General features: G+C 39.0%; 4 protein-coding genes across 4 annotated transcripts; 3 read left to right on the plus strand and 1 right to left on the minus strand.

Annotated features, from left to right (window-relative positions):
- The first annotated feature begins 15,675 nt into the window (after nt 1-15,675).
- Nucleotides 15,676-18,866, plus strand: B0T23DRAFT_59788 (uncharacterized protein). The gene is made up of 2 exons (XM_062841519.1): nt 15,676-15,925; nt 16,018-18,866. Exons 1-2 carry the CDS (start codon nt 15,838-15,840, stop codon nt 18,762-18,764), a joined length of 2,835 nt encoding a protein of 944 aa, XP_062694880.1. The 5' UTR covers nt 15,676-15,837; the 3' UTR covers nt 18,765-18,866.
- Nucleotides 18,867-19,895: 1,029 nt separating this feature from the next.
- On the minus strand, nt 19,896-20,327 carry B0T23DRAFT_310180 (ubiquitin-related domain-containing protein; the record flags this gene model as incomplete). The annotated part of the gene is made up of 2 exons (XM_062834569.1): nt 19,896-19,955; nt 20,088-20,327. 2 exons carry the CDS (start codon nt 20,325-20,327, stop codon nt 19,896-19,898), a joined length of 300 nt encoding a protein of 99 aa, XP_062694881.1.
- Nucleotides 20,328-21,398: 1,071 nt separating this feature from the next.
- Nucleotides 21,399-22,474, plus strand: B0T23DRAFT_372257 (DUF1903-domain-containing protein). The gene is made up of 4 exons (XM_062836719.1): nt 21,399-21,559; nt 21,655-21,702; nt 21,783-21,795; nt 21,866-22,474. Exons 1-4 carry the CDS (start codon nt 21,557-21,559, stop codon nt 22,036-22,038), a joined length of 237 nt encoding a protein of 78 aa, XP_062694882.1. The 5' UTR covers nt 21,399-21,556; the 3' UTR covers nt 22,039-22,474.
- A 368-nt stretch (nt 22,475-22,842) lies between these two features.
- B0T23DRAFT_392962 (nuclear pore protein 84/107) lies at nt 22,843-25,972 on the plus strand (the record flags this gene model as incomplete). Its single annotated transcript, XM_062838041.1, has 5 exons — nt 22,843-22,996; nt 23,064-25,074; nt 25,146-25,415; nt 25,471-25,580; nt 25,644-25,972. The coding sequence occupies 5 exons, from the start codon at nt 22,843-22,845 to the stop codon at nt 25,970-25,972; spliced, it is 2,874 nt and encodes a 957-aa protein (XP_062694883.1).
- Nucleotides 25,973-26,071: the final 99 nt, after the last annotated feature.

Consider the following 26,071-nt stretch of genomic DNA (forward strand, 5'->3'; position numbering starts at 1 on the left):
TTCCTAAAAGTCTTTAGTAAAGTTAAATTAAACGTTCTCCTTGATTTTCGTCCTAATATTGATTACTATATTTCTTTAAATAAAGGCGTTTGTCCGGAAGATTTTTATTATAATTCCCTCTATAAAATATCCTTAGAGGAATTGGAGGTTTACTAAGATTATATTGCTAAAAATCTGGATAAGGGGTTTATTAAATTAAATATTACCCTATAGGCCGTTCTGGTTCTTTTTGTACCTAAAGTTAATAGAGGATTAAAATTCTATATAGATTATTGTAAATTTAACGCCCTTTCCCGAAAGGACCGTTACCTTCTACTCTTTATTAATAAGACTATTACTTATTTCGCTAAAGTAAGAATTTTTATTAAAATTAATATCCGTTAAGTGTTCTATCGTATTCGAATGTTCTCTGATAATGAAGACTTTACGATTTTCTGTATGCGTTATAGTGTATATAAGTATAAGGTCCTCCCTTTTGGATTAATAAATAATTTAATTACTTTTTAATAGTTTATTAATAAAGTCCTAATAGGTTACTTCGATAATTTTTATAGTACGTATATTAATAATATCCTTATTTTCTCCGAAATTGAAGAAGAGTATGAAATATATATTAAAAAAGTATTGGAGAGGTTTTGAAACGCTGATTTATAAACTGATATTAAGAAATACAAATTCTATGTTACTTTTATTAAATTTTTAGGATTTATTGTTTCTACGGACGGTATTTCCGTAAATCTTAATAAGGTTTTTATTATTTGTAATTGGAAGGAGCTTAGTAATATAAAAGGAGTTTAGTTTTTTATTAATTTCTATAATTTTTATAGGAAATTCGTAAAGGAATTTGGGAGGGTTGTTCGTTTATTGACTAATTTTATTAAGAAAGATGTACTTTTTTAATAAATTAAAAAATATTAAATATTTTTTAATAAATTAAAAGACCGTTTATTAAAAACCCCGGTCTTTGCTTACTTCTATTATAAAAAGCCTATGTAAGTAGAAATTAACGCCTCTGATAGAGTTTATACTAATGTAATTTTATAATAATAATCCAAAAATAATAAGTAATATTTAGTAGTATTTTACTTAAAGACTATACTTCCTATAAAAATAAATTATATTATTTATAATAAAGAATTATTAGTAATAATGAAGGGCTTCGAAATTTAGCGTATAAAATTAATAGGAATCTATCCCTTTCTAATTGTAATAGATTATTAAATATTAGAATACTTTTTAATTAAATAATTTCTTAATTCTTAATAAGTTGGATAGGTTGAATTTATATTATAATATATATTTAAATTTATTTACCGTCTAGGTAAAGAGAATGTAGTAGTTAATGTCCTTTTTTGGAAATCGGAGGATTTCCGAACCGTTAAAGTTAAAAAAGAGGATTAGAGGACTCTCCGCTTCTTTTAATAAAATAATTAAAAAGTATATTCTTATACCGGAGATAAAGGAAATATACTTATAATTGAAATATAAATATTAATAATAGAGTTCTATTTATTAAATAATAAATAAGAATCCCTATTGTTATTTGGAATAGAATTAATTAATATGCTTTTAAAAATTAATTAAAAAGATTCTGCGTTAGTAGTCTATTGAATAAAAGTAAAAAATAGTAACCCCGAGTTTACCCTCCGACCGGATAGTTTATTATTTAAGAAAGATAGTTAATTTATAGTTCCCGAAGGAGACTTCCGTCGTACCCTCATTTATAAAACTTATGTACGCTTTATTACTGGATATCCTAGCCGGAATAAAACCTACCGCCTTATATCCTAATAATATTAGTAGGTAGGTATATTTAATAATATTAACCGTTTTATTAATAATTATTAGATTTATAAAGTTTTAAAGGTTTTGTGTAATAAAACCCCCGGTCTCTTATACCCTTTGGGAATATTTAACTGCTTGTAGTAATATATTATTATAGATTTTAAAAGTATATTAAAAGATAGGCGGGGATATAATAATATAATGGTGATAGTAGATTGTTTATTTAAGGCCTTATAGTATATATTATATAAAGATATTGTAATGGTTAAATAAGTAATTTATTTTTATTACTATAGTTTATAGAGAATATACGGCTATTTAGAAGAAGTAGTTAGCGATTGTAGTCCGTAGTTTATTTCTTCCTTTATTAATGAGATATTAAAGATTCTAGGTATTAAGTGGAAGCTATCTTCTTTAGGATATTCCCAAACCGTGGGTTAAGTGGAAATAATAAATTAATATATTAATTAGCGCTTTCGACCGTTCGTTAATTATAATTAAAATAATTAGTTAGAGGTACTTCTAACCTTTAATATTATTCAAGCCTCTCTCTCCTATAAAAGTATCGGTATATCCCTGTATAAAGTTATTATAAATTATTTAATATTATTATTATTTTATTAGGACTAGTGTACTAGAACCCCTATTTTAGTAAAAAAAAGATATTTAAGGGAGGAAGTTTAGGAGGTAATAAGAATTTTATATAATTTTTAAGAATTTATTTACGCTATTATAGTTAAAAGGTAGGAGAAGTAAATTATATAAATTAATAAGTATTATTGCGAACCCGATTTTAGAGTAGGAGATTGTATTTTTATTATTAAGAAATTATAGGTTATTGATAGACCTAGCGATAAATTCGATTTCCCCCTTACCCGTATACTATATTATATTAAAGCTTTATCCGGGTATTCTTACGAGTTAGATCTATTATTTATATAGCGGGGTATTAGAGTATATTATATTGACCGATTCTATAAGTATTTAAATAATCCCCTATTAAGTTAAATAAATAATAACCCTATAAGAGAGATAGTTGGAAACTAAAAAGAATAGGAGGTTGAAAGGATTATAATATTACGCCTAATTTATAGGAAATTTTACTATTAAATGGAATAGAAAGGCTAGGACCCGGATTCTATTTAATATTCTATTTGAAATTTTAAAAATACGTTTGATGTATTTAAGGCCTTTTATAATATAAATCCGGAAAAGCCCGGCCCGTTATATTGCTTATATATATAGAAAGGCGTTTAAATGAAGGATTTAGTATTAAGCAATTATAAAGACGATAATTTACCCGTTAAGGGAGTATAAGGAAGGCTATTGAGAAGGTCGAATCGATTGTGTAAGTAAGGGAGGAGAAATTAGGGAAGGATTAATAAACGATCGCTATTAAAAATTATATAATAATAATTCGTAGGATTAGTCTAATAGCGTAGTAGTAGGAATAAAGGCCTTTAAATTATATTATAGGCTACCCCGAAGGTACCCCTCCTCTACCTGGGAAGCGATCGTATGTAAAGGCCACGGGTTCGAACCACATTTGGGTCAAATTTTTTGAGATCCTAAGGGTAGGATCTTCAAAAAAAAGGGGGGGGTGATGTTATAGCCCAGTCCCACTGACCTATGCCTATTGCCCAGTCGTATAGCTGTATTGTACGGTTGTTCGGATATAAATAATTTGATTAGTTATAGATTAGATAAGGAGAGTAGTCCGGGTACTCGAGGTCTGGAAGTATATCTTCCAGCCCAGCTGCCCGCACAACTCTTACCTTTTATTTTACTCTTTAGTCGTAAATTCTATATTGAACGTCAACAACGCTGCAGCCCTGCCTCGCCCGTTACGTGCCTTTATATTAACGGCAATACCCGCTTTATTTAATTAAAGACCGCTTTTAATAATAGTAATATTATAATAAATTAAATCTACTATTTTAACCTTTATTCGTAGAAGTATTATACCCTAATTTAGCGAAATAATTTTTATTTAATAAAGGGAGAGACTAATAGTTTTGTAAAGTAATTTAATTGTAATAAGGACCAATTTAATACCGAATTGAATATCTATATATATAACCCCCACGAAATAAATAAAAAATATAGTATAAGAACTGCGACCCCGCTAAATAACCGTATTTATTAATTATTAATATTAAACTCTTTTTTTAATTATTATAATTTAAATCTTTATAAATATTATTTACGGTTTAATATTCGTATCCTCTTCTTACTTCCTTACAACTCCTACTTTCTATAGCCTATGGATATAAACGTTTTTTAACCGCTAAAAGTAACCTATTAGAAGAAATTTAAAGAATACTTCTAGTATAGCGAGCTGAATTTAAGCCGCGCCTAATATACTATTGGATTATAAAGTAATTAGAATTATATATTTAAATGTATAAATATTATTTCTAGTTTTGAAAAAAGTGGTATTTACCCACCAAATCGTATATATATTCTATTAATTCTACGCAAAAAAAACAATGTTTAAAATTACGATCAAATTTCCAGAGATACTATTAGATGAGGACCGTTAGAAAATTAGCGTTAAATCCCTTACCCTATTAGTAAAAAAGCTGGGAATCGACATAGTATATTACAATAAAGAAATTAAATACGCTTTTAAATTAATTGAATTGCAATTTTATAAAGGGATACTCGCCTATAATTATTTAGAAAAATATTAATTAGAATAATCTCAACGATTAAAAGTATTAAACTCCAAGAAATCTAAAAAACGTACAATTAGACTAGAGGGATAACTTATAAATAATATTACTATTAAACGTATATAATATAAAGTTGAGAGATATAATAAAGTAAAAATAGCGATCGAAAGGAAGAAATAAATGAAGTTCGTTATAAATAAATAAAAGAAGGAGACGACTACTTTAAGGGAGAAATAGTAAATTAAGAAAAAAAACCCCGCTAATCGTATAAAATTTAATAAAAATCGCTAATACCAACCGACTTTCGAAGAATAATTGGTTATGTCAGGAACGTAGGCGAAAGGTAGGCTGAGGTGACTACGGTCGTGGCTATACGTAGGGGACGGTAAGTTAGGGGTTAATTTAAAGATATATTAATAATTACCGACTATAATAAAATACGCTCCGTTGAACCTCTTTTATACCTATACAAATTCTATTCTTCCGCTAACGAGTATTATAGAGCTTTATATTAGTTTGGCGCTTCGGCGCGGTGCCGGATTATCCTTCTTGCGGGTCCGACCCAATATAGGCGTTATTGTAAATGATCCTACGCTTCTGTTAATAAAGTGGAGTAGTAGCCGCTAAGGTGTTTCTGTGTACGAGCTCTTAACCTTTTAATATAATCCCCCCCCTTATAAGTTCTGTCTTCGGAACCTCTATAATGAACGCTGGGTGCCGTGGCGTTGTCGGGTATTGCTTATTATAGCTGCCGACGCCGTATTCCGGATCGTAGCCGCTCCGCCCCTAGTGAACCGCTTATTAGAGTATTAGTATTATAATATTTATTTTTATAAATTCTAATACGGCCCCAAAGTTGGTAATAGGTTTAAAAAGCTAGCGTTCCGCCCGCTAGAATATCGATATTGTAATGTTTATTCTTATAAATTCTAATACGGATATAAAACCGGTATTAAATTTAGAGTACTAGTATACTACCCGCTAGAATATCGGTATTATAGTATTTATTCTTATAAATTCCAATACGGATACGAAACTAGTATTAGATTTAAAATACTAGTATACCGCCCGCCAAAATATCGGTATTGTAATGTCTATTCTTATAAATTCTAACGCGGATACGAAATTAGTATTAGATTTAAAGTATTAATGTACCGCCCGTTAGAATATTAGTATTATAATATTTATTTTTATAAATTCTAATACGGATACGAAACCGGTATTAAATTTAAAGTGCTAGTGTACTGTTTATTAGAATATTAGTATTATAATATCTATTTTTATAAATTCTAATATAGATATAAAATTAATATTCGATTTAAAGTGTTAGTAGGGTTTTCGACTATTATTAAGACCGTTATTCCGTAAGTGTATAAGGTAGTAAGCTTCGTTTTGCCCAACGAGGAATACTACTTCGAATTTAAGAATATTAATAAGTACTTTAGGATATTAACGTAATTATACCCTGTAATTCCTCTCCCTAAATATTTTCTATTATCTACGTTCGTAGTATAGTTTAATACTTTTATTAGGTACCTTCTATTATTTATACTTATTTTGGAATACCTACGTAATTAAAACCTAAAGCTCCTCTCGTAGGCTATTTTTTATTATTCGCGCTTGTTGCGATTTATTATAATATTTAAATACGATTTCCCTTCTTATAGGTTCTATCCTCGGGATCTTTATTTCCGTCCCCCGCCTCCTATAATTCTATATACTATTTTTTCTATAAATTTCCTTTATTTATATTGTTCCTTCTTTATTACCTTCTTATTACCTTCGTTTTATTCCTTATATTACTCCCTCCTTTCTAATAGTACGATTCCTAACCGTTTCCCCCGCTCTTTTTATTATAATTTAAAGTACATACCTTCCTATTTTCCGCCTTTCCTTCCTACTTTTTTATAACCGCTATTACTATTTATTTATTTTATCCTTCCCTTTTTAACTATTACTTTTATTTTATTCTTCCGTTTATTCCCTCCTACTATTTATATAATTGTTTAATATTCTATTTACCCTACGTTATTTTATACTTGCCTACTTTAAATTATATTTGCCTACTTTAATTTATATTTATATAAAGACTTCCTCCTTCACTTATATAACGTTCCTTCTACCTACCCTTTTCGCCTCTCCTCTCTTCTTCTTCCTATTTTTATTTTTATAATTATATTTACTACCCCTTTTTCTAATTCCGTAGCTGCCTTGTTTACCCCCTCGCCTAAACCGCCCCCTACTATAGATATATATATCTCTATTATATACTTACGCACTAATCCCTATTTTCCTTATAAGTCCGATTAGTATATTTACTTTTCCTCTCCATTTTTTTCCTTTTCGCCCTGTCCTCTCCTTCCTCTTACTTTATACTTGTAATTAATTGTTAATTAGCTACTCCTTTCCTATCCTTTAATAATATCCGCCTCTTCGTTTATTTAAAATATAGCGTTACTTTAGCCTAGGCGTTCGTTAGTGCCCTAATTTTAAATTTATGCGAAATATTCCATTTGATTAGTATATATACTTACTAGATTAAAGGTACGCTATTTTCCCCTTATTATCTCCCCTATTTTTTTTTTTTTTTTTTTTTTTTTTTTTTTTTTTTTTTTTTTTTTTTTTTTTTTTTTTTTTTTTTTATTAACGTCTTCTCCTTCCAGAGTTCAACGAGAGATCGTAGTATTCGCTATCGCTACGCTGCTACATACTCGCGGTCCCCTATAGTATTTGTAACTTCCGGAACGATATATAGGATATAGTGGCTGAGATTATACGTTTTACTAATATTGGTAGCCTCCTACTTACTCCCCTCCTATAACGGTTATATTAATCCGCGGTAGTGTTTTAGGTTGCGATGTAGGTGTGTTTTATTAATAATAGTTTCCCTATAATATTATTTAATATGTTCCGAACTAGGAATTTTAATTGTAAGGGCTATTTGAAATTTAGTTATTATAATATTAGCGATATTAATATTAATATCGATTTGGTAGCCCCTACTAGCGGTCTTATTATTAGTAATAGTAGTTCTCCTATAAATATTTCTACGCTAAATTCTCCTATTTGTATTACCCCCTCCCTTAGTCGCAGCTAGGGTCCCTAGTATTAAATAGTTAATAGGAGGTTGGCGTTTATAAATAGGAAATTAGACGAATTATTAAAATTCGTAAGGGAGGATTATAAATAAATAGTATAAAATAGTATTTACGAATATTATTAATGGGTGCGGTAGTATACGGGAGTATTCCTTTTAAAGTTGTAGGTTTTAATCCTATATCGATAATAGCGGGCGCTATTAAGGATTTTTTTATTTGGAATAATAATAGAAAATGCGGGTTATATTCTACTTAGCGCCTTATTAGTATCTTATATTAAATTAAACTACCTTCCTTTTTTATTATTCGTCCCTTTTAATATTTTTATTTTATATCTCCGCCTTACATTTCTATTTTTATATTCCTATTTTATACCTTATATTTATATTTCACGTTTATGTTTTACGTTTACGTTTTACATTTTACGTCTGCGTCTTACGTCTACGTTTTATATTTTACGTCTATATCTTACGTTTGCGTTTTACGTCTTATATTTATATTTTGCGTTTGCGTTTTATGTTTTACGTCTACGTCTTACGTCTGTGTCTTGCGTTTGCGTTTTGCGTCTTACGTTTACGTTTTATATTTGCGTTTTACGTTTTATGTTTGCGTTTTATATTTCTATTCTAAATTTCTAAATAATTATTATTCTCCTCCTATTATTTAATTAACTCTTATTAATTTAGTAGTCGGCCTGCCGCTAGTACGCCGCTATTATATTTTTTTAATTTCGTATTCTTTAAGAAGGTTCGGGTAATTTATATCCTTTTATAAAACTTATAAATTTTTATCGTCCGGATACCCCTTCTATTTAATTTAAAATTAATATTAGTAACCGGATCTATAATACTTTATAATCGCTTTAATTTCGTATTAAATATTATTCTCCTTAATATTTATAATTTCCTTTTATAGTGCTACCGTAGCGGGATTCCTATAGTACGGCTCTAATAAAGTAATAGAGAATATTGGGTAGATTCGGTAATATATGGGGAATATAAATTAATATACTATCTTCTTTTCCCTAACGACCTTAGTAATTTAGAAGGGTCCTAAAAATTTATTTATTAATTTAGCGCTTAGGCGGTGTTATTTAATATACTTTATATTAAATAAAACCTAATTTCTAATATTGAATTCCTTTAATTTTTAAACTTTATTATATTATTTTGTATACTTCTAATTAATAACTTTTAAGGCTACTACAATTTTTAACTGTTTACGAAGTAATTCATTAATCTAATTAATAATTATTATTAGAAGGATTATCCTTTACCCTCGTTCCAGGTCCGTTAATCCCTAAGGATAATACTTAAAGAGTAGTTTCGAAGGGGATTTTTTAATAGTAGTATAGAAATAATTATTATACGTCTACTATACTAGTATAATTTTTTCGGCTTAATTGATTTGTTTTATATTGTAGAAGATTCGGAAGTATAATTTTAAATTCTAGTTTTGCCTCTCCGTTTATCTATCTATTTAGGGGTGTTAGGCCGTATTAAAGCGTTTATAAATATTTAAGAATTCGTAATAAATCTTTTAAAATTAGTTTATAAAAAGGCTACCTCTATCTAATATAATTAAATTTAGGAGGTTAAATTATTAGAAAACATTTCGCTAAAAAAGGAATATAAATTACTAAATATTAATCGTCTTCTATATAGGGATATATAAAGTATATTTAGTAAAGCGGTTAATAATAACAAAAATTGTGTTGTAAATCCAATTAAATATAGGATTAAATAATTTTAATATTCCGGTAATAAAATTATACGAAATATTTTATTAGGGGATAGTAAGGATAAGTAACGACCTTAATAACTTATATAGTCGGTAGTTGCAAAGTTTAGCCTTTTAATATATTAGATATTCGTAGATATATAATTCGACGTTGGTTATAATAGTAGGTTAATAATAGAATTAATTAATATACTTTAACGTTTTCCTTTAGTTCGGGTATTCTATTATTACTATATTATAATAGGTATAGAGTAGTTCGGCCTGTATCCGTTCTAGGACGTAGATTTAATATTAATATTATAGAATTCCGTTTTCCCCTATCTTCTAATTCTTCGTCCGTCTCCTCCCTTCGCTATTTTTCTATATTTCCTTAATAATAAATAGATCCTCCTTCTACGCTTCTAATAATTGTTATTCTAATAGTAATAGTTATTCTTTGTCCTTCTATACCCTTACTACTATTATATATCCGCTTATATTTCCTATAATAATACCTTTATCCTCCCTCTTTAATTTAGCAGCGGCCTCGTTTATGAACTTTACCCTCTTCCTCGCTACCCTATCCTCTCTATTATTACTTTCGATTCCCTTTTATTTCCTTTCCCTCCTATTTAATTCGCCCTCCCCCTACAAATTTTACTTTTCTTCTTATAATTTAATTCTTTCGTCCTCTAATATTTAACCCTCTTCTATTTTATTTATATCCTATTACTATTCCTTCTCTTCTATTATTATTTTTTAAATCTCTTTTCCAATTAAAATTATCCGTTTTATTAGCGCCCTCGCTACTTAATTTTCTTTTATTGCCCGACCCTTCTCTTTACCTTCTTTGATAACTTTTATTAATAGGTAATTGTCCCCTACTTTCTATTCTTCTCTTTGTAATTATAGCTTCCTTAATAGCCTATCTACCGGATTTAATTTTTCTGGATAATATTTAATCCTAAAATTATATACTGTTAATTTTAATATTTACCGATTTTGCTTTACATTAGCCCGTTTTTTTTTTTAAAAATATTATAAATTTAAATAATTTATAATTATTAGGAATAGTTTATCTATATATAATAAATATTACTTCTACGCCTTTAGTACTTTTATAATTATTAATAACTCTTTATTTCCAACCCTATACTTAGTTTCCTCCGGCGATTTCTTCCTCGAAAAGAAAGCTACCGGGTATTATCTATTACTATATAATTATATAAGAACTATCCTGATTGTGAAGTCCGATATATCTATTTTTATTTAAATTTATAATATTGGGTTGAAGTAGTGTAATATAGGAGTTTCCTAGAATTATTTTTTAAATTTTACGAACGTTTCTTCTACTTCCTTTATAAGTTCGAACGGCCTTTATTTATCCCCTTTTAGTAATTCTATTAAGGGCGTAATTATTTTGGAGTATAATATTATAAAGTATTAATAGAATCCTATAAATTTTAGGAAGATTTGGATATTATAAACGCTTGCCGGAACTTCTTATTCTGTTATTACTACTACCTTCTCTAGATCTATTGCTACATTTTTTAGGGAAATAATATATTTTAAGAATAATATTCACTTTATATGAAATTTATATTTACTTAAGTTTATATAGAAATTATAATTTTATAGTTATTAAAGGATTTTTTTAATATAGTTAATATAATTTTTTTTATTTTTATTATAAATTAGGATATTATTAAAGTAAATAATATATATAGTATTTATTAGCCCTATTAATATATTATTAATATATATTTAAAATATTGCCGGCGTATTCGCTAATCCTATTAATATAATTAAGAATTTATAATACCTATACTTCGTACGAAATGCCGTTTTTTCTTTATTTCCCTCTCGAATCCGAATCCTATAATATACGTCCTTTAAATTTAATTTTATAAAGACTTTAATTAATAATAACCAATTTAGAATCTCTTGAATAAGGGGTAACGCTGTCCGATTTTTCTTTATAACTTTATTTAATGCCCTAAAATCGATATAGAACCTTAATTTTTTACTTTTTTTTAGAATAAAAATAATAGGAGTGTCCGCTAAGTTAATAGAGGGACGAATTTACCCTTTCTAGAGTATTTCCGCTAGTTATTCGTGTAATACTTCTAATTCTTTAATATTTAGTATATAGATTAGTCCTTAAGGCGCCGATTCCCCTTCGACTAGATTAATACAATATTTTAGCCGATTGTATTGGGGTAAGGGTATAATAGAGGTTTCGAATATCAATTAGAATTCTTTATATTCTAATAGGATAATCGGCTCGGGGACGGCGGGCTCGCCTTCTATTTCCTTTAATAATTTTAAGGGTTATAGTAGCGCTAGTTCCGTAGGGGGTATTAGAGTAGGGTAAATATCGTTAAATACTATTCGAAAAATTTTTATTAGGGGGGTAGGGATTAGAGGCGATTTAGCCGATTCTATTACGATAAGTAGGGTTACAAATTTTGACACTAAGGAAGAAGGGATTTCGAATAGGATATTTATATATACGGGAGGGCGGAAACCCTCTTTTGCCTTTATTATTTCCCGAGGGTTTAGTAGTAGAATTAAATTCTACTATAGCCCCGCTAGGATAGTTGCGGCGTTGTATATTTCCTTCGCTGGTACTATATTTAATATAAAATCGCCGGCTTTAATACGAAATTGAAACGATTATCGTTATTAATTAATGTCGGGGTTTTATTTATAAAGTTAGGGGTAACCGAAGATAACTTTTATAACTAGGGATTTAATTATAATAAATATAATTTACTTTGTCCATTTAATATTATAGGAGTTATATATTTTAATAAGATAGGTAATTGTACTATATATAGGAATAGGTTGAAGGGAAAAATTAATAAAACGATAGGGTATTGGATTAATTTTTATATTCGATAGGAGTAGATACCTACTAATTAGGTTTAATTCTATGCCCGAATTTATTAACCCTCGTATACTCTACTAATTTTTATAAATCCTTATTAATAACCTTATTTCTAAGTATATTTACAATTTATTTATATTATTTTAAATAATTGCAATTACCACTTTAATTATAATTAATTTAGTATTCGTTCTATATAAGGGGGTACTTGCGGGGATAGGGCAATTCCGTACTAAATAGCCGACTTAATTATAATTATAATAGGTTTGGTTTAGGTATACTATTACGAAATAGCCCGTTATACTATATTTATAATAGGTATTCGGTAGCTTTAATTAAGTATATTAACTATACGTATAGCCTTTTTAATAATAAAAGGAATAAATAAAATTGGAATTTATTTAAAAAGTAATAGGGGGGTAATAGGGAAAATCGGAGGGGTTATTGCTATAGAACGATTGTAAAGGAATATTCGAAGAGGAGGTAGGAGGGTATAAAAATAAAGAAGACAACGGATTATACTTTAAAAATACTTAGTATTAGCGATATAATACGGATAGTTCGATATTTTCTAAACCTTTTAACCGTTTTATATATATTATTACTTTATTTATTATATTAATATTAGCTATCGAAAGGATATTTTATTTAAAGAGGGGGCGCAATTGATTAGCTTAAATAATAATTTGAATATATTCCGGTTAATTATATAATAAATTGAATTCTTCGGTATAATAACGGTTATAGAAGGTACGAATAATCTCCAAGGCGCTTTACTATATGTGTTCGAGTTTGTTGAGAGCGGATTGTTTAATAGCTTAAGTATTACTATTATATTCGGTTTTTAAGAAAGTACGGAGGTCGTTTTACATAGGCGTATTATGAATAGTATTGTACTTAAGTTTATTATAGAGAATTAATATATATTTAATTTATATATTCTTAGGATTACCTTTAATATAATTAATAATAAATGAGAGGGAAGTATAGGGGTATTTTTAAAAGTATATATTAATATTATAGAAGTAGTTCTATAATTATAAGAAATTTTTACTAGTAAATTTAGTAATATTATATTTAGGATAGTATTTAATATAGGCCGGTATAATTATAATTATTAAAAGGGTAATTACAACGACAGTTACTAACGAAGGGGTAGTAAAGGGAGATATAATAGAAATATAAATTTAATTATAGAAGAGGTAGTTTTAGTAATAAAACCCGGTAAGGATAGGAGGGTAGTTTCCTATTGAATTTTATTCGGCGAGGCCTATGAATGCGAATTATTCCTATTAGAATATATATGAAGGAAGGTAATTAAGGAGGAGTTTAATTATAGTAAATTAAAATTTGAATAATTATTATTTATATGTAAGTTTATTAGCTTTTAAAGTTTAGGGATATAAACGGGGAGCCCGGGGCGGTATAGGGGGGTAATTTTCGTTATTATTTTCTTTAATAAATTCTATAGTAGGTTAGTATTATTACGATGAGGGCGGAGGAGGTTGGGTTGTTTTAATTATAGTAACTATAAGGGTGGTAGTATAAAAGGGATAAGGAGTAGTTTCGGCGGTGCGAGAGATAGACCGGCCGCTATGTGTGTGTATTTTAACGGTATTGGTTTAATTCCCGGAGGAAGAGTTATTAATTTGTTAGGAACGTAGGCGAAAGGTAGGTTGAGGTGACTATAGTCGTAGCTATACGTAGGGAATAGTAAATTAAGGGTTAATTTAAAAATATATTAATAATTACTAATTATAATAAAATACGTTCCATTGAACTTCTTTTATATTTATGTAAACTCTATTCCTCCGCTAACGAATATTATAGAGCCTTATATTAGTCTAGCGCCTCGGCGCGGTGCCGGATTATCCTTCCCGCGGGTCCGACCCGATATAGGCGTTGTCGTAAATGATCCTACGCTTCCGTTAACGAAGCGGAGTAGCAGCCGCTAAGGTGCCTCTGTGCACGAGCTCTTAGCCTCCTAACAGGTTAAGACCGGTAATAATAGTGGTTATTGTAATTTTAATAACCTTTATTATCCTCTAAAAATATATAATAGTAAACGAAAGCTAATTTTTATAATTAATACAAGAGAAGCGCCCTTTATATTTAATTTAATACTACAGCCACTTTATAATATAATTGTTATAGATAAAGGCGTAATATTACTGTTAATAATAATTAATAATATTTTAGATGAATCTGATAGTGAATTTAATAACGAGGAAGAGGAGGAGGAAGGGAAGGATATTAGTTAGAAGATTGTAATTAATACCGATAATAATAGTAACGAGTGAGGAGAGGAGTAAGTAGATAAAGAAGAGGAGGGTAATAAAGATAAATAAAAAAACGAAGATAAATTCGTTTTTAACTAAGAATTATATTAATTAATACAAATTTAACCGCACCCTCTAAATAAGGTCTTTATTACGTTAGGGAGAGCTCCCCTCCTAATAGTTAACTTTAATTATAAATATAGTAGTATAGTAGAAAATATATTTACTATAGGAGGCAAGCGTACCGACGACCTTTTATTTAAACGACCGAGTAAAGTAACGTTAATTATCAGCGACGTACGCTGCTTCTATAAAATAAGGGAGATAGATTAAACAGTTAAATCTTAGTAATATAGAACTATTATTAACTTTTAAAATTATTTACGGCTTTATATTTATATTATTAATTAAATCTATTAACTTTATAGTATAAATGAAGGTATTTTAGTAGTAGGCGCACGGACCTGACTGACCCTCGATTTCTGGCTATCCCTCGATTTTTTTACCTACTCTCTGCAAGAGAGTGGGTGTTGCGTGCTTCTACAGATATCCCCAACCACACACCCACGGTTAGTGCAGAGGCAGGCACTTTCCATGTATCCAGCGACGCGGTCCGGGTCCGTCGCTGGGGAGCCCCCCCTTCGTCTTTCCATCTTGTTTTGACGATCAAGCCATCCATCCAATTGCACGGCAGCGAATCGCTTGGAACGGATACCGTTTAACTGTTACCAACTCCGTCAGCTCCTCACCTGTACACTACCTATTCACGGTCGTCCACCTCCTACACTAGATGTCTGGACACATCACATTAGATTGACCCAGAATATTTCTTTTGTTGTTCTTATTTCCAGCACCGCCCAGGCAGTCGATTCTTTGGGTTTCTCCTTCGTTGGCAACATCGCCTCCTCACGGAACAGGCTTGAGGTCTACGAATCGAAAAGTCATCGTCCCCTTCCTTGCCTTCCACTTGTTTCTTTGCATTGAGACGGGGCTGGGACGAGGTGGGTAGGCACAATCAACGAGAGACAACAACAATAACAACTACAACAGGAACAGCATCATACATCACAACAGACACAGCAGGCGTCGTCTTTAATAAACGTGATTTCGGTACTTTTACATACAACCTATAGCAGCAGAGATCAATTCCGCCTACTGTGTAGAGTCCTTGACTCCTTTTTAACCGACTTGTCCGGCGCTCCACCTTCCCAGCCAGGGACTTCCCAAGGCTCACTCCGCTTCTGACAGCCGTCGACCACCAACCCTTTCCTTCACCGTCTCTATTTCTCCACTCTTAACCATCATTGACGATCAACATCCCGCCATTCCAATAAATAAGAAGAGATAGGGCTGCAAAACACCTTTGTGAAGGGGGTCACCTCTCGCCCGCCATGTTTGCCCGGAGTAACTCGAGCGAGCGTGCTTCGCCCAAAAAGGCCACTCCGCCGTCGCCTTCTTATATGAGCAGCGAGCAATTTGGTACGCCGTCCTTCCCGACTATCTCCTAGGTGCTAGGTGGGGGTGTGGACGTGTTTGATGGCCTGTCTCGCACTAACACAAACACCATCCAGCCGCATATCTTAAAGATCTACGCGCCAGTCGACTTAACAGGCCTGGTGGTGCACGTCCACTGCCCGCTTCGAAACGCGATACTTCTTGTACTACTGCTGCCAGTCCCTCGCCTAGCAGCCGGTCATCTTTCACACAAGCCCCTCGCCTCTCCGAGACCGCCTCCTCTCCCATCCAAAATGGCACTTCAGAAGCGAACAATGCATCCAGCCCAACCGAGCTGTCCCCTGGCCGCAGCTCCGTGACCGCCAGCGTTGGCTCCAAGTACTCAAACGTGACCCGAGGTAGAGATTACTACCCAGACCGTCCAGCCCGGCTCTTGAAACCATCAGAGGTGGTACCTTCTGCTACCTATATCGAACGCGGTCAGAGATGGATGGAAAAGGAGGAGGCTGTTTCTTTGCGCAAGGCTATGGAGGACATGGATCTAAAGGGACACAGCAAGAACGCCAGTGGTGGCCCGCTGATTAGGCCGGATGTCGGCCCCGGCTCTGGGAACGATGAGGCTCCGGAGCAAACCGAGGAGGAAAGGCGTCTCTACGAAGCCGCGCTGGCCGAGGCAGCTGAGTTAGTATGGCAACACGAAAACCCCGGGAAAGAGAGACCGCCCGAGCCAGGCACCCCATATCGGTATAAGCCTCACTTGCGCAAAGACAGCTACGCCCATGCCCGCACAGCCAGCGTCAAATACGGCAGCGATGTGGCCCCCACTGGTCTAGCCAGAGATACGAGCACGTACTCAATGTCGGGAAGCTCGACGGATGGCGAAGAAGGACAAGGGTCAAGTCGAAGCCCAGTATCGCCAGCTTCAGCTCGCCCGCTGTCTTTCAGGCTGCCGGAGACACCTAGGGCGAGCCGTGAGCGTGTGCGAGATGGCTCCCCAGAATCGGGTAACTCCAAGTCGTACAGCACCTTTTCAGGTAGTAGCGGTTACCTACGGAGTGGTTCGAAGAAGGACATATTTGGTGAGCCCCAGAAGCCGTTCCCAGGTGACAAGATTTCGGAGGAATCAGAAGCGCGGTCATCTTCTTCTAGCCTGGATAACTTTGCACAAATCAGAACTCCTGAGCAACTGGGAGCGAAACCCAAGAACCCCCTGAATCGCGTACAGTTTGCCCCTGAAACGTCCCCGGCAGCGGATGGCGTTGCCTCGTCCCCTCCCAAAGACGGATCTAGGTACGAAAAGTATGAGATTCACCGTAATCCCGTCACCCAATCCCGCAACCCTCAGTACACCACCAACGTACGCCCCGCTTTGCCTTGGGAAAGAAAGAAACCGGTGCAGGAAGAGGTTCCTCGAAAGCACGGCATGGAAATCCGCAGCGATGAGATACGGCAAGCCACAAGCATGAAGCTGAAAGACCGCAGCGTCAAGCTACCTACGCCGTCTGCCGTCAGTGACAATCCCGGTCGACCCATCGTAAGCTTTGACAGACAATGGAAAGCTCCTGATGAGGCTGCTGATGACACGCCAGAAGGACCGTCGAGATTCGGCAAGAGTGACGACCGCTCGACGCCGCTCGTCCCTGGACGTTTCCGCAGCCAGCAGTCGCAGCAACCCCAAGAAGAGCCGCAGCAATCGCAACACCACCAACAACAACAGCAGCAGCGAGCACTCCCACAGCAACCCCAGCGACCACGACAGCAGCCGGGCTCGACGCCGAACGTCCCTGTTATCCCTGTTTCGAATGGTTTTTCAACCCCACCGTCGTCTTCGTCGCCAACAAGACGCCCACTCCCAGTCCCAACCCCACCCGGTATTCAAATAAATGCACCGCCACCTTCATCTTCTATCCCCTCAATATCTGTTCCCTCCATCGCTGTCTCGGAGTCAGCTTCATCATCACGATCTAACATCCCTCAGATTGTCCTCCCAGGCGGATCTCACGATGATGGACCTAGCATTCCAGTAATCGTGACGCCAGACGATAAATCCAGCACCTCCAACAGCAGCAGCTCTCGACGCCCGCTCCCCACCCCGGGAGCCGTAGGTCGACATATGCCAGCTCGGCCACGCAGCCACTGGTCGCCGGCGCCCAAACCAGCAGGCAGCCGCGCCACGGCTCGCTGCCACGAGTGCGGCGACTTCATTGAAGGCCGCTTCGTCTCGCTGGCCGGGATGACGGAGCGCTTCCATCCGCAGTGCTTCACATGCTACTCATGCGGCACGTCGCTCGAGGCGCTCGAGATCTCTCCAGAACCGGATGAGCACCGGGCGGCGCGGCTCGAGCGCATCGCCCGGCGGACCGCAGGCGAACATCTCCCCGAAACGCCGGGCCAGACCATGGCCGAGGACGGTGACGCGCGTCTCCGGTTCTACTGCCACTTGGACTGGCACGAACTGTTCGCGCCGCGGTGCAAGCACTGCACGACGCCCATTATGGGCGAGCACGTGGTGGCGCTGGGCCACCACTGGCACTTTGGCCACTTCTTCTGCGCCGAGTGCGGGGACCCATTTGAGCGCGGCATGACGCATATCGAAAAGGACGGTTATGCGTGGTGCGTGTCGTGCCAGACAAAGCGCACCGAGCGCAGGGCGCCCAAATGTCGCAAGTGCCGGAAGGCCGTCATCGGACAGTACATTAGGGCGCTTGGCGGCGAGTGGCACGATGAGTGTTTCCGCTGTGCCGACTGCGGCGGCGGGTTCGATGATGGACAGATATTCCCTAGGGAAGGGAGGGCCGGCACGGTGCCGGGTGAGATGGTTGTTCTTTGTACTGGATGCATGGAGAGGGAGTTAAAAGCATAGGCATACGGAAGTGGATGGGTTCTTCCACTTTTCCCAATGACGGACACAAAGAAGAGTCCAGGACAGAGTATAGGGATATAGGGGCAAAGGTCAAAGCATTGTAAGGGTGTTTCTTTTTTTTTCTTTTTCTTTTTTCTCTGCATAGCATTGGAATCAGGATGTTGCTCTACATTTTCTTTTACTCAATAGTGTTTAGGGGTTCATATGTACGAGTATCGAGATACAAACAATACCATAATAATAACACATCAACACACGAAACTAGGATGTCATAGTGTGGTTATTCGGGGTTGCTTTGGACTTGTCAGCGTAGCCTACCTGATAGGCATTATGGACGTCATGGTTAAATCAGCCTTGAAGATAAGCAAGGAGTTGACGATATCCCACAGCGCTCGGGAACGACGATTGAAGCTGGGCAGATTGGAGATGATGGTAGAGGAGAGTAAAGGGTCTGTCTACGAATGTCACTGCAATGGGTTCACTGGCTGAGCGGGAACAGATACAACAATGTGAGTCCTTGAATTTCTAGGATAATAAACACTCGACAGCGCTCGAGAATGTGCATGGCATCATAAATGAGCATTCGCAGTATTGTTACAACATCTGGGAGTGGAAAAGGGGGGAAGAAAAGAGGCAGAATGCCTTTTGGAAAGATGCCGTGTTTACGCTTCAAACAGAAGATGCCGGCAAAGCCAGTTGGCGTCCTGTCAAAGTATGGTATAAATAGAATCAAATCGATGTTCCTTGATACCCCTCCGCCCTATGACCCCAATGATAGCACCCTCCGAACTCCGGTTCTCCTAGGCATCACCTATGCGGCGAATAGGAACAAAAGTAGAAAAAGTGCGTGCGTCCAGTGACAATGGCAAAAGCTGTGATGTTCTCCGTAACCCCGTGTCCAATCCTGCTGTCACATTCCGAAACTCCCACCCAGTCCCTGTCCTGTTATAGAATCGGATACCACTCGCAAGCTATTTTCTGGTGATCAAGTCGCCGGTTGTCGTTCCGCTTGCTACTATGCATATAGCCGGTTTAATTTTGTCTCTTTGTATTTTTTTTAAAATTTTTTTTTTTTTTTTCCCTTTCTTTTCTCCCATCTCCTTGTAGTTGTAGTATAGGATCGCCTTTTATCTACCAGCCGCCGACCTGCTCTTGGTGGACTTCCAGGCAATCACCGTCCTGCATCTCGAGCTATGTTATGGTAGCAATAGACCTGGTTAGCAAACATATTTCTGGCGTGCTTGGGTGCTTCGTCTACCATGGTGTTCCCGGGCTAGCAGCAACATCACCACAGGTGTTAGGTGCATGCCATATTTTACTTACAGTGTCCGGGGTGTCCGTGGGCTGTACGCGCTGACCCTCGAAGAGGAACCTAACCGAAGCCAGCGTCTTGCCCTGGCGCTCGCAGAACGCCGTCATGAGCTTCTCGAGCTTGGTGCTGCGCTTGATCTTGAAAAAGACCTCGTTGTTGTTGTCCGTCACCTTGATGTTAAGGTGCTCGACGGCGGGGGCGGCGGCATCGGAGCCAGCGTTTCCACTTCCGTTCTCAGCGTTGTCCGCCATGTTGATGACTTGGGAGTTGGAGATGCTAGGCAGAAGTCTAGTCGCAGAGAAACTTCGTCAATGAAAACTGGAAGGGCCGAGTTTGAGGTGTCAATGTTCGGAAATGCTAGATCTCCAGGCTGCGATGGAAGTCAGAGATTGCGCGCGTGTCAACGCGCCGGAGAGTCTCGTCCTGCCTGTGTTGTCGCACAACGAGATGGACCAGAAATCGGTGGAGGGACAGCAAAATTCGAGGAGAGAAGCGGATTGTCTTACTGCAGTAGATAGGCGTATTGAAAGATGCTGTGGCAGACTTCTGGTCTTGGGAAGCGTCGAGTCAAGTAGGTCCGTGAGAATATAGAGAAGTGGAAGGCGAGGTGCACCGGGTCAAGTCGTGCTTTTGAGGTGGAAGCGTGGTTGCGGCGAATGCAGTAAACGACGGCTCGCTGGAGGGCGGCGGTTTGTAAGACTGCAGCGCTGGACGCAAAGTTCAGGTGGGGCCAGCCTTGAAACACCAATATTTGTACGAAACCTTGATGCCTCCTCTCGACCTGGCCAAGTTTTGTGGTAAGTTGCGCTCCTTAAGGCTCTACTGAAATGCGGCACATGCGTGTAATACCCGTGCCTGATCCAAAAGGTGAACATAAGACGAAAGGGCCGAGGAAGGCCAATTCGTGAAGGTGTTCATACACCGAATTGCAAGCCCACATAACTAGGTGCCCAAGTATTTCACTGTCCACCACTTGGCACTACTTCTAGGTCAACCATTCGAATACCAATCTTTCGCTCATCTTTGCAGACCACCCGACCTTGCGTCGCACAAGCCCCATAAGGAACAGTTCCTTGTAGTCCTAGTCCGCGGTTAACTGCCTGTTCCAGCGTTAGGTTGTAGTGAAGCTGGTAGAAGAATAAATAGTACAGATAGATTGACGCATTGGTGGTCACCGATAACTTGAAGTGTTTTCGATCCGGAGAGTTCCTGACATCATCCCTCCGTTTCCTTTGGTTACTGATAGGCGCGGCAACTGGACTGGAGAATGGGGTACCGAAGCACCGGGATTGTTTAGGTTGTGGGGATTCCAAACTTGCAGGAGGGAGATCCTCGAGCGTACCCAGAGTCCCACTCGAAGCTCTGGCTTTTACCTTCCATTTTATAAACACCTGAGCAAAGAAGGGTAACTACCAGTTCTTGACTTCTTCACGATCCAGCTTCCAACCAGACGGAGTTCTCGAGTTCAAATTTCGATACCATGGTGGGTTTAGGCGCAGTACCAGCTTCAGGTCTCCCCTTACAGAATGTCTCGGCTCTCCCCTGAGGCACTGCTGACCGTTCATGTTGCTTTGTTAGACATTGCAAGACGACCTCGCAGCCAATCCGCCATGCCATCCACGCGCGGTTTGTTCCATGTTTCCCTTGTTCTTTTGTTACGGCTTGCACGCGTGGTGTGCTGACATGCGGTTCTTTTGTGCCTGCAGTGCGCGATACAAAGTGAGGATGACCAGCTTGACTCCTGTGTCGTTCAGAACTCGCAGTTTGCTGACCTCACTTCACGCCGCAGATTGCCTAACCAGAAACGGATTTGATGAGAGCAAATGCCAGAAACAGATAGACGCACTCTACGAGTGTTGCAACGCGTTTTACGAAAAGAACGGCGAAAGCGCGTCAACAGTTAGCTGCCCCAAAGCGAGCCTGCTACGGCTCAAGATGGAACAGAGAAAGAAGGCTACATGAAGGAAAACAAGAGGAGTCGAAATGTATCACTTGTCCAGATATGTCCACCTAAACGCCCGTGAAGGTGTTAGGTAACTTAAACGGAAAGTGCGGTATTCCTCTGGGCGATCCTTGAGCACGCGAGAGACCTCATGGGCCTGAACAAGAAATGATGGTCTTGTTCCGAGACTCTAATAGGAATGCCGTGGACATTGTAAGGAAAAAAAAAAAAAGAAGAAGAAAATACCAAAGAAGTTTTTGGGGTCCGTCGCTTTTTGTATCAATTTCTCACACAGGTGGAGGGGCTTGAAATTTGGGTGGGGTTCATAGGTCTTCGCCCAGGGACCCATATTCTGCCGGCCGCAGATCCCAGTCCGGCTTTTTGAGCCGCATAGAACGCGTCGTGCGGACGGCAAGCGAGTTGCTAGCGGCAGCTGGAGCTTCGACGTGTGATTGGAAATTCGTCAACGTGAATTATTACAACATGAATTACCTTTCCATACTTGGGCGTGTGTAGAACTACACTTGGACCTTTTCGCTACTTGTGCTCCCATTACGCCTTGCAGACACAACCCCAACATTGATCTCGATCTCAGTCCCCGAGAGTGGGACTCCATCTTGCCCAGCAACCGGTCTGTCTTTCTGGAAGGAGCTTTCAACGAACAAGTGGACAAAGCACAGCATGGAATGCGATTGAAAGACAGAAGCGTCCGCCGTCCCCTACCAAGAACCCGCGACGCGCCTACCAAACAGTCATCACAACATCACGCCAATCGATCTACCCCCATTTGAACCTCGCGTATACGGAAACGATCAAGGGCGAACATGGCACCCACAGTTGTGAGCAACATCAATCCTTCGATACGCCGACGCCGCACGGCAGTGTTCATTTCTTCTGATACGCAGTTGCTGCAGGACCCTTCTGTTACCTCAGACGCGAGCTTTTCATTTGCCTCGAAAAGCGAAAGCCCAGATCTAGGTTCGATTATCGTGGAGCTTCGAATGCCCTAAGAACAGCTAGCTGCTAACACTACATGCGCATCCAGGACTTATACCTCCCCCCATGGCCCAACAGCCGTCATCATACCGGCAAACCGTCATCCGAGCCGGCGATGAAGTCGAGTTTTTCTCGGGAGAGCTAGACCGCCACCTCACCGACCTCAGAGGAACCACAGAAGAGAAGCGCGCCCAGGTCTTCCAGCTTATCGACTCTTACCATGCATACTCGAGGAAAAGGGCGGATCGACTCCGCGAGCGTCAGCCACGCAAATTCACCCTTCGCGAAAATGAGATGGACATCGACGATAATGAAATTGATGACCTCGCCGTAAACTTTGACGAAGAATATCGGAAGGCAGAAGAGGAGGCGCAAACTTGGGATCTTCTTCGGCGCATGCTGCCCCTGGAATATGGCCAGGACGAAACATCTCAGTTGAAACAACACACAAAACCATCCTTACAGTCACGGAACCAATGGTGGAACGATTTCATGCTGTCTGACTCTTTGGCAAGGGAACAGAAGGTCGTGCTAGAGTGGCTTCAGAGCAGTGCAAGCCAGGGACCGCCAGTAGACGACGTTGTGAGCCACCTTCAGGAGAGCGCAGAGAGGGGTGACATTCTTGCCCATGGCTGGCTTCATACTCGCACCAAGATCAAGCTGCAGAAGAGCGTGAACGGGTACCAAGGATCGCTTGACCCAAGGGCATCTGGCTTTGCCGAATCACATCTCAGCTCCAACACGCTTGTCACCCAGCTCGATCCCGATGCCATCACACGGCAAGCTCGCAAATTGGAAACCCAGGACGACTTTTTCGAGCGCGCCATTTGGTTGGGCTGCTTTGAGATGCTACGTCGTGGCTTTTCAATGGCTGAGATTCGAGAATGGTGCTCTATGAGGACGGAGCTATGGAGAGCTGCGTCTCTTACGCCCCTACCGCTTGCGAACCCAGAAGACGAGGACCAGCCGGACTTTGACCCGCGTTCGCTCGTTCTATGGAGGCGAATGTGCTTCTCTACCGCTCGGGATGGCGGAACTAGTGACTACGACCGGGCGGTCTATGGCCTGCTGGCCGGTGATATCGCGAGTGTAGAGAAGGTGTGCGAGACGTGGGATGACCTGCTATTTGCTCACTACAACGCTCTACTTCGAACACGGTTCGACTCGTATCTGGTCAAGCACGGCGGAGATGAGGCCGCTAGGATCGCCCAACAGTTCCCTGCTTTCAACGCTGTTTTGCATCACGGGGATCCGCATTCGGTCGGCAAGAGGCTCGTCACCTTACTCGAGACAGATTTGAGGACGAGCAACGAAGCTACAAGGCCATCCAAGGCACTACAGGGTGCCATTATTGCGCATGAACTTGGCCGTTATTTGACTAATCAGGGACTCGTCCTGGCGAAGCACGCAAATCAACGATCGAAGTCCAACTTGATACCTCCAGTTGACCTGCAAGTCCCAGATGACCTTACTCACCCTAAATACTTCAATCTGTCGGACCACAACAGCCTTCGTGTGCTCAGTCACGTTCTCATCATCTTCACTACTCTCAACAGGCTCAGCGAGACCCGTACCATTTCCGATGCCCATCAAGAGGCCATGGAGAACATTATCGCAGCCTATATCAGCTTCCTCCGCCTCGCCAATCTGGAGGAGATGATACCACTTTATTGCTCCAAGCTACATGGGCAGCGCGTATACGAGGCGCTCAGCCGAAATCTTATCCACATTCTCGACAACGGTGCACGGAGGGTGCAGATTTCCATTATGAATAGACTAGGCATCAGTGTCTCGGAGTTTGTCAAGAGGCAACCCCAGATTTTCCTCAGCGATGTTCACGACCTTCTACAGCCCTGTGAGGCAAAGGGGAAGTTCAAGGTCCTGGAGGACGGCCCGGCGACACTAAAGTACGGCCGCATAGTGAAGCCAGATTTCTTTGGTGACGACGAGGCAGAAGAATTCGATCAAGAAGAGGGACATATCATCTGCTCTCTGGAATGGCTCATGCTGATCGATGATTTGTTCGTGGAAACATGCACATATGTCGTCAGGGCCTACAAGTATTTCTTAAGTGAGTATTCTTACAATATTGCTATTCTCTGTCTTGCAGCAGCCTGCTAACTTTCTCAAGAACGCACACGCTTGCGCGCCGCCCGTGCTCTTTCTCAGAGGGTGCCAGGCCGGGAGATCATCCCCGGGTCGGGGGAAAGGGGGACGATGGTAGTGTTGAATGGTTTGCCGACTTCGCCGCGAGTGAGCTTCCAGAGGAGTTGCTTGCGTTGTACGCCGGTGACAAGGAGGCAGTGATCACGCAAGTACGAAACATGTGGGAGCTCGAGTGCCTTGTCAAGGCTTTGGACTCGATGGAGACTTTGTCCTCTTTGGCAGGTCTCGCCAGGGAGTGAGTAATTCCAGACACAACGAGTCGACGTTCACGACTAACTGAATCGCATTAGGGACAGCACCAATTCCCGCGAACTGTGGCAGCATACGAACAAGGAAGTCCGCGCGGCCAAAGCATACATGCAACCAGTCCTTAAGGGGTGGTTGCTGGAAACCATTCGGCGTAAGTTCACTCGCGTATTTCCCATCCTTGGGTGGAATTTCGTCTAACATGTGTTCGTATTAGCCGACCCCGACTTCCAAGCTCTTCGTGAGGCCTACATCCCAGAAACCGTTCTGGCCCTCGTTAGCTCTCTACATTTTGCCGGCGCTACCCTCTCGCGCGACTACTTGCTCGAGTGCATGGAGCTGGCTGCAGTTGTCGCTGAGAAAGCCTCAGCCGTATCTCAGGAATTCGTCAAATCTGGCAGGATAAAGGAGCTTGTGGAAGCATTTGCCTCTGGTAGTAAAGCGCTCGCTATCTTCGCGAGCGAAAAGAAGGCCATCTCTAAGGAGACGAAGAAGATCAGGGAGCATGGTTGGTCTCGGGAGCTTTGGTCTGTCAAGCCACAATAGGGTGCCTTTGTGTTACAAAGAACCTCGAGATGATCCAGTGCCCTTTGCTGGTGGAGCTAACGAGTTGGACATGCCTGAGAGACACTTGAATAATTCGAT

Source organism: Neurospora hispaniola (genome assembly GCF_033458365.1).
Source record: "Neurospora hispaniola strain FGSC 10403 chromosome Unknown B0T23scaffold_2, whole genome shotgun sequence".
Taxonomy (NCBI): domain Eukaryota; kingdom Fungi; phylum Ascomycota; class Sordariomycetes; order Sordariales; family Sordariaceae; genus Neurospora; species Neurospora hispaniola.

Bases quoted from the DNA above. Each gene is read 5' to 3' on its own strand.
- B0T23DRAFT_59788 (XM_062841519.1), top strand. From the start codon at position 15,838: ATGTTTGCCCGGAGTAACTCGAGCGAGCGTGCTTCGCCCAAAAAGGCC. The intron at 15,926-16,017 runs GTACGCCGTCCT...AACACCATCCAG, and splicing joins TATGAGCAGCGAGCAATTTG to CCGCATATCTTAAAGATCTA.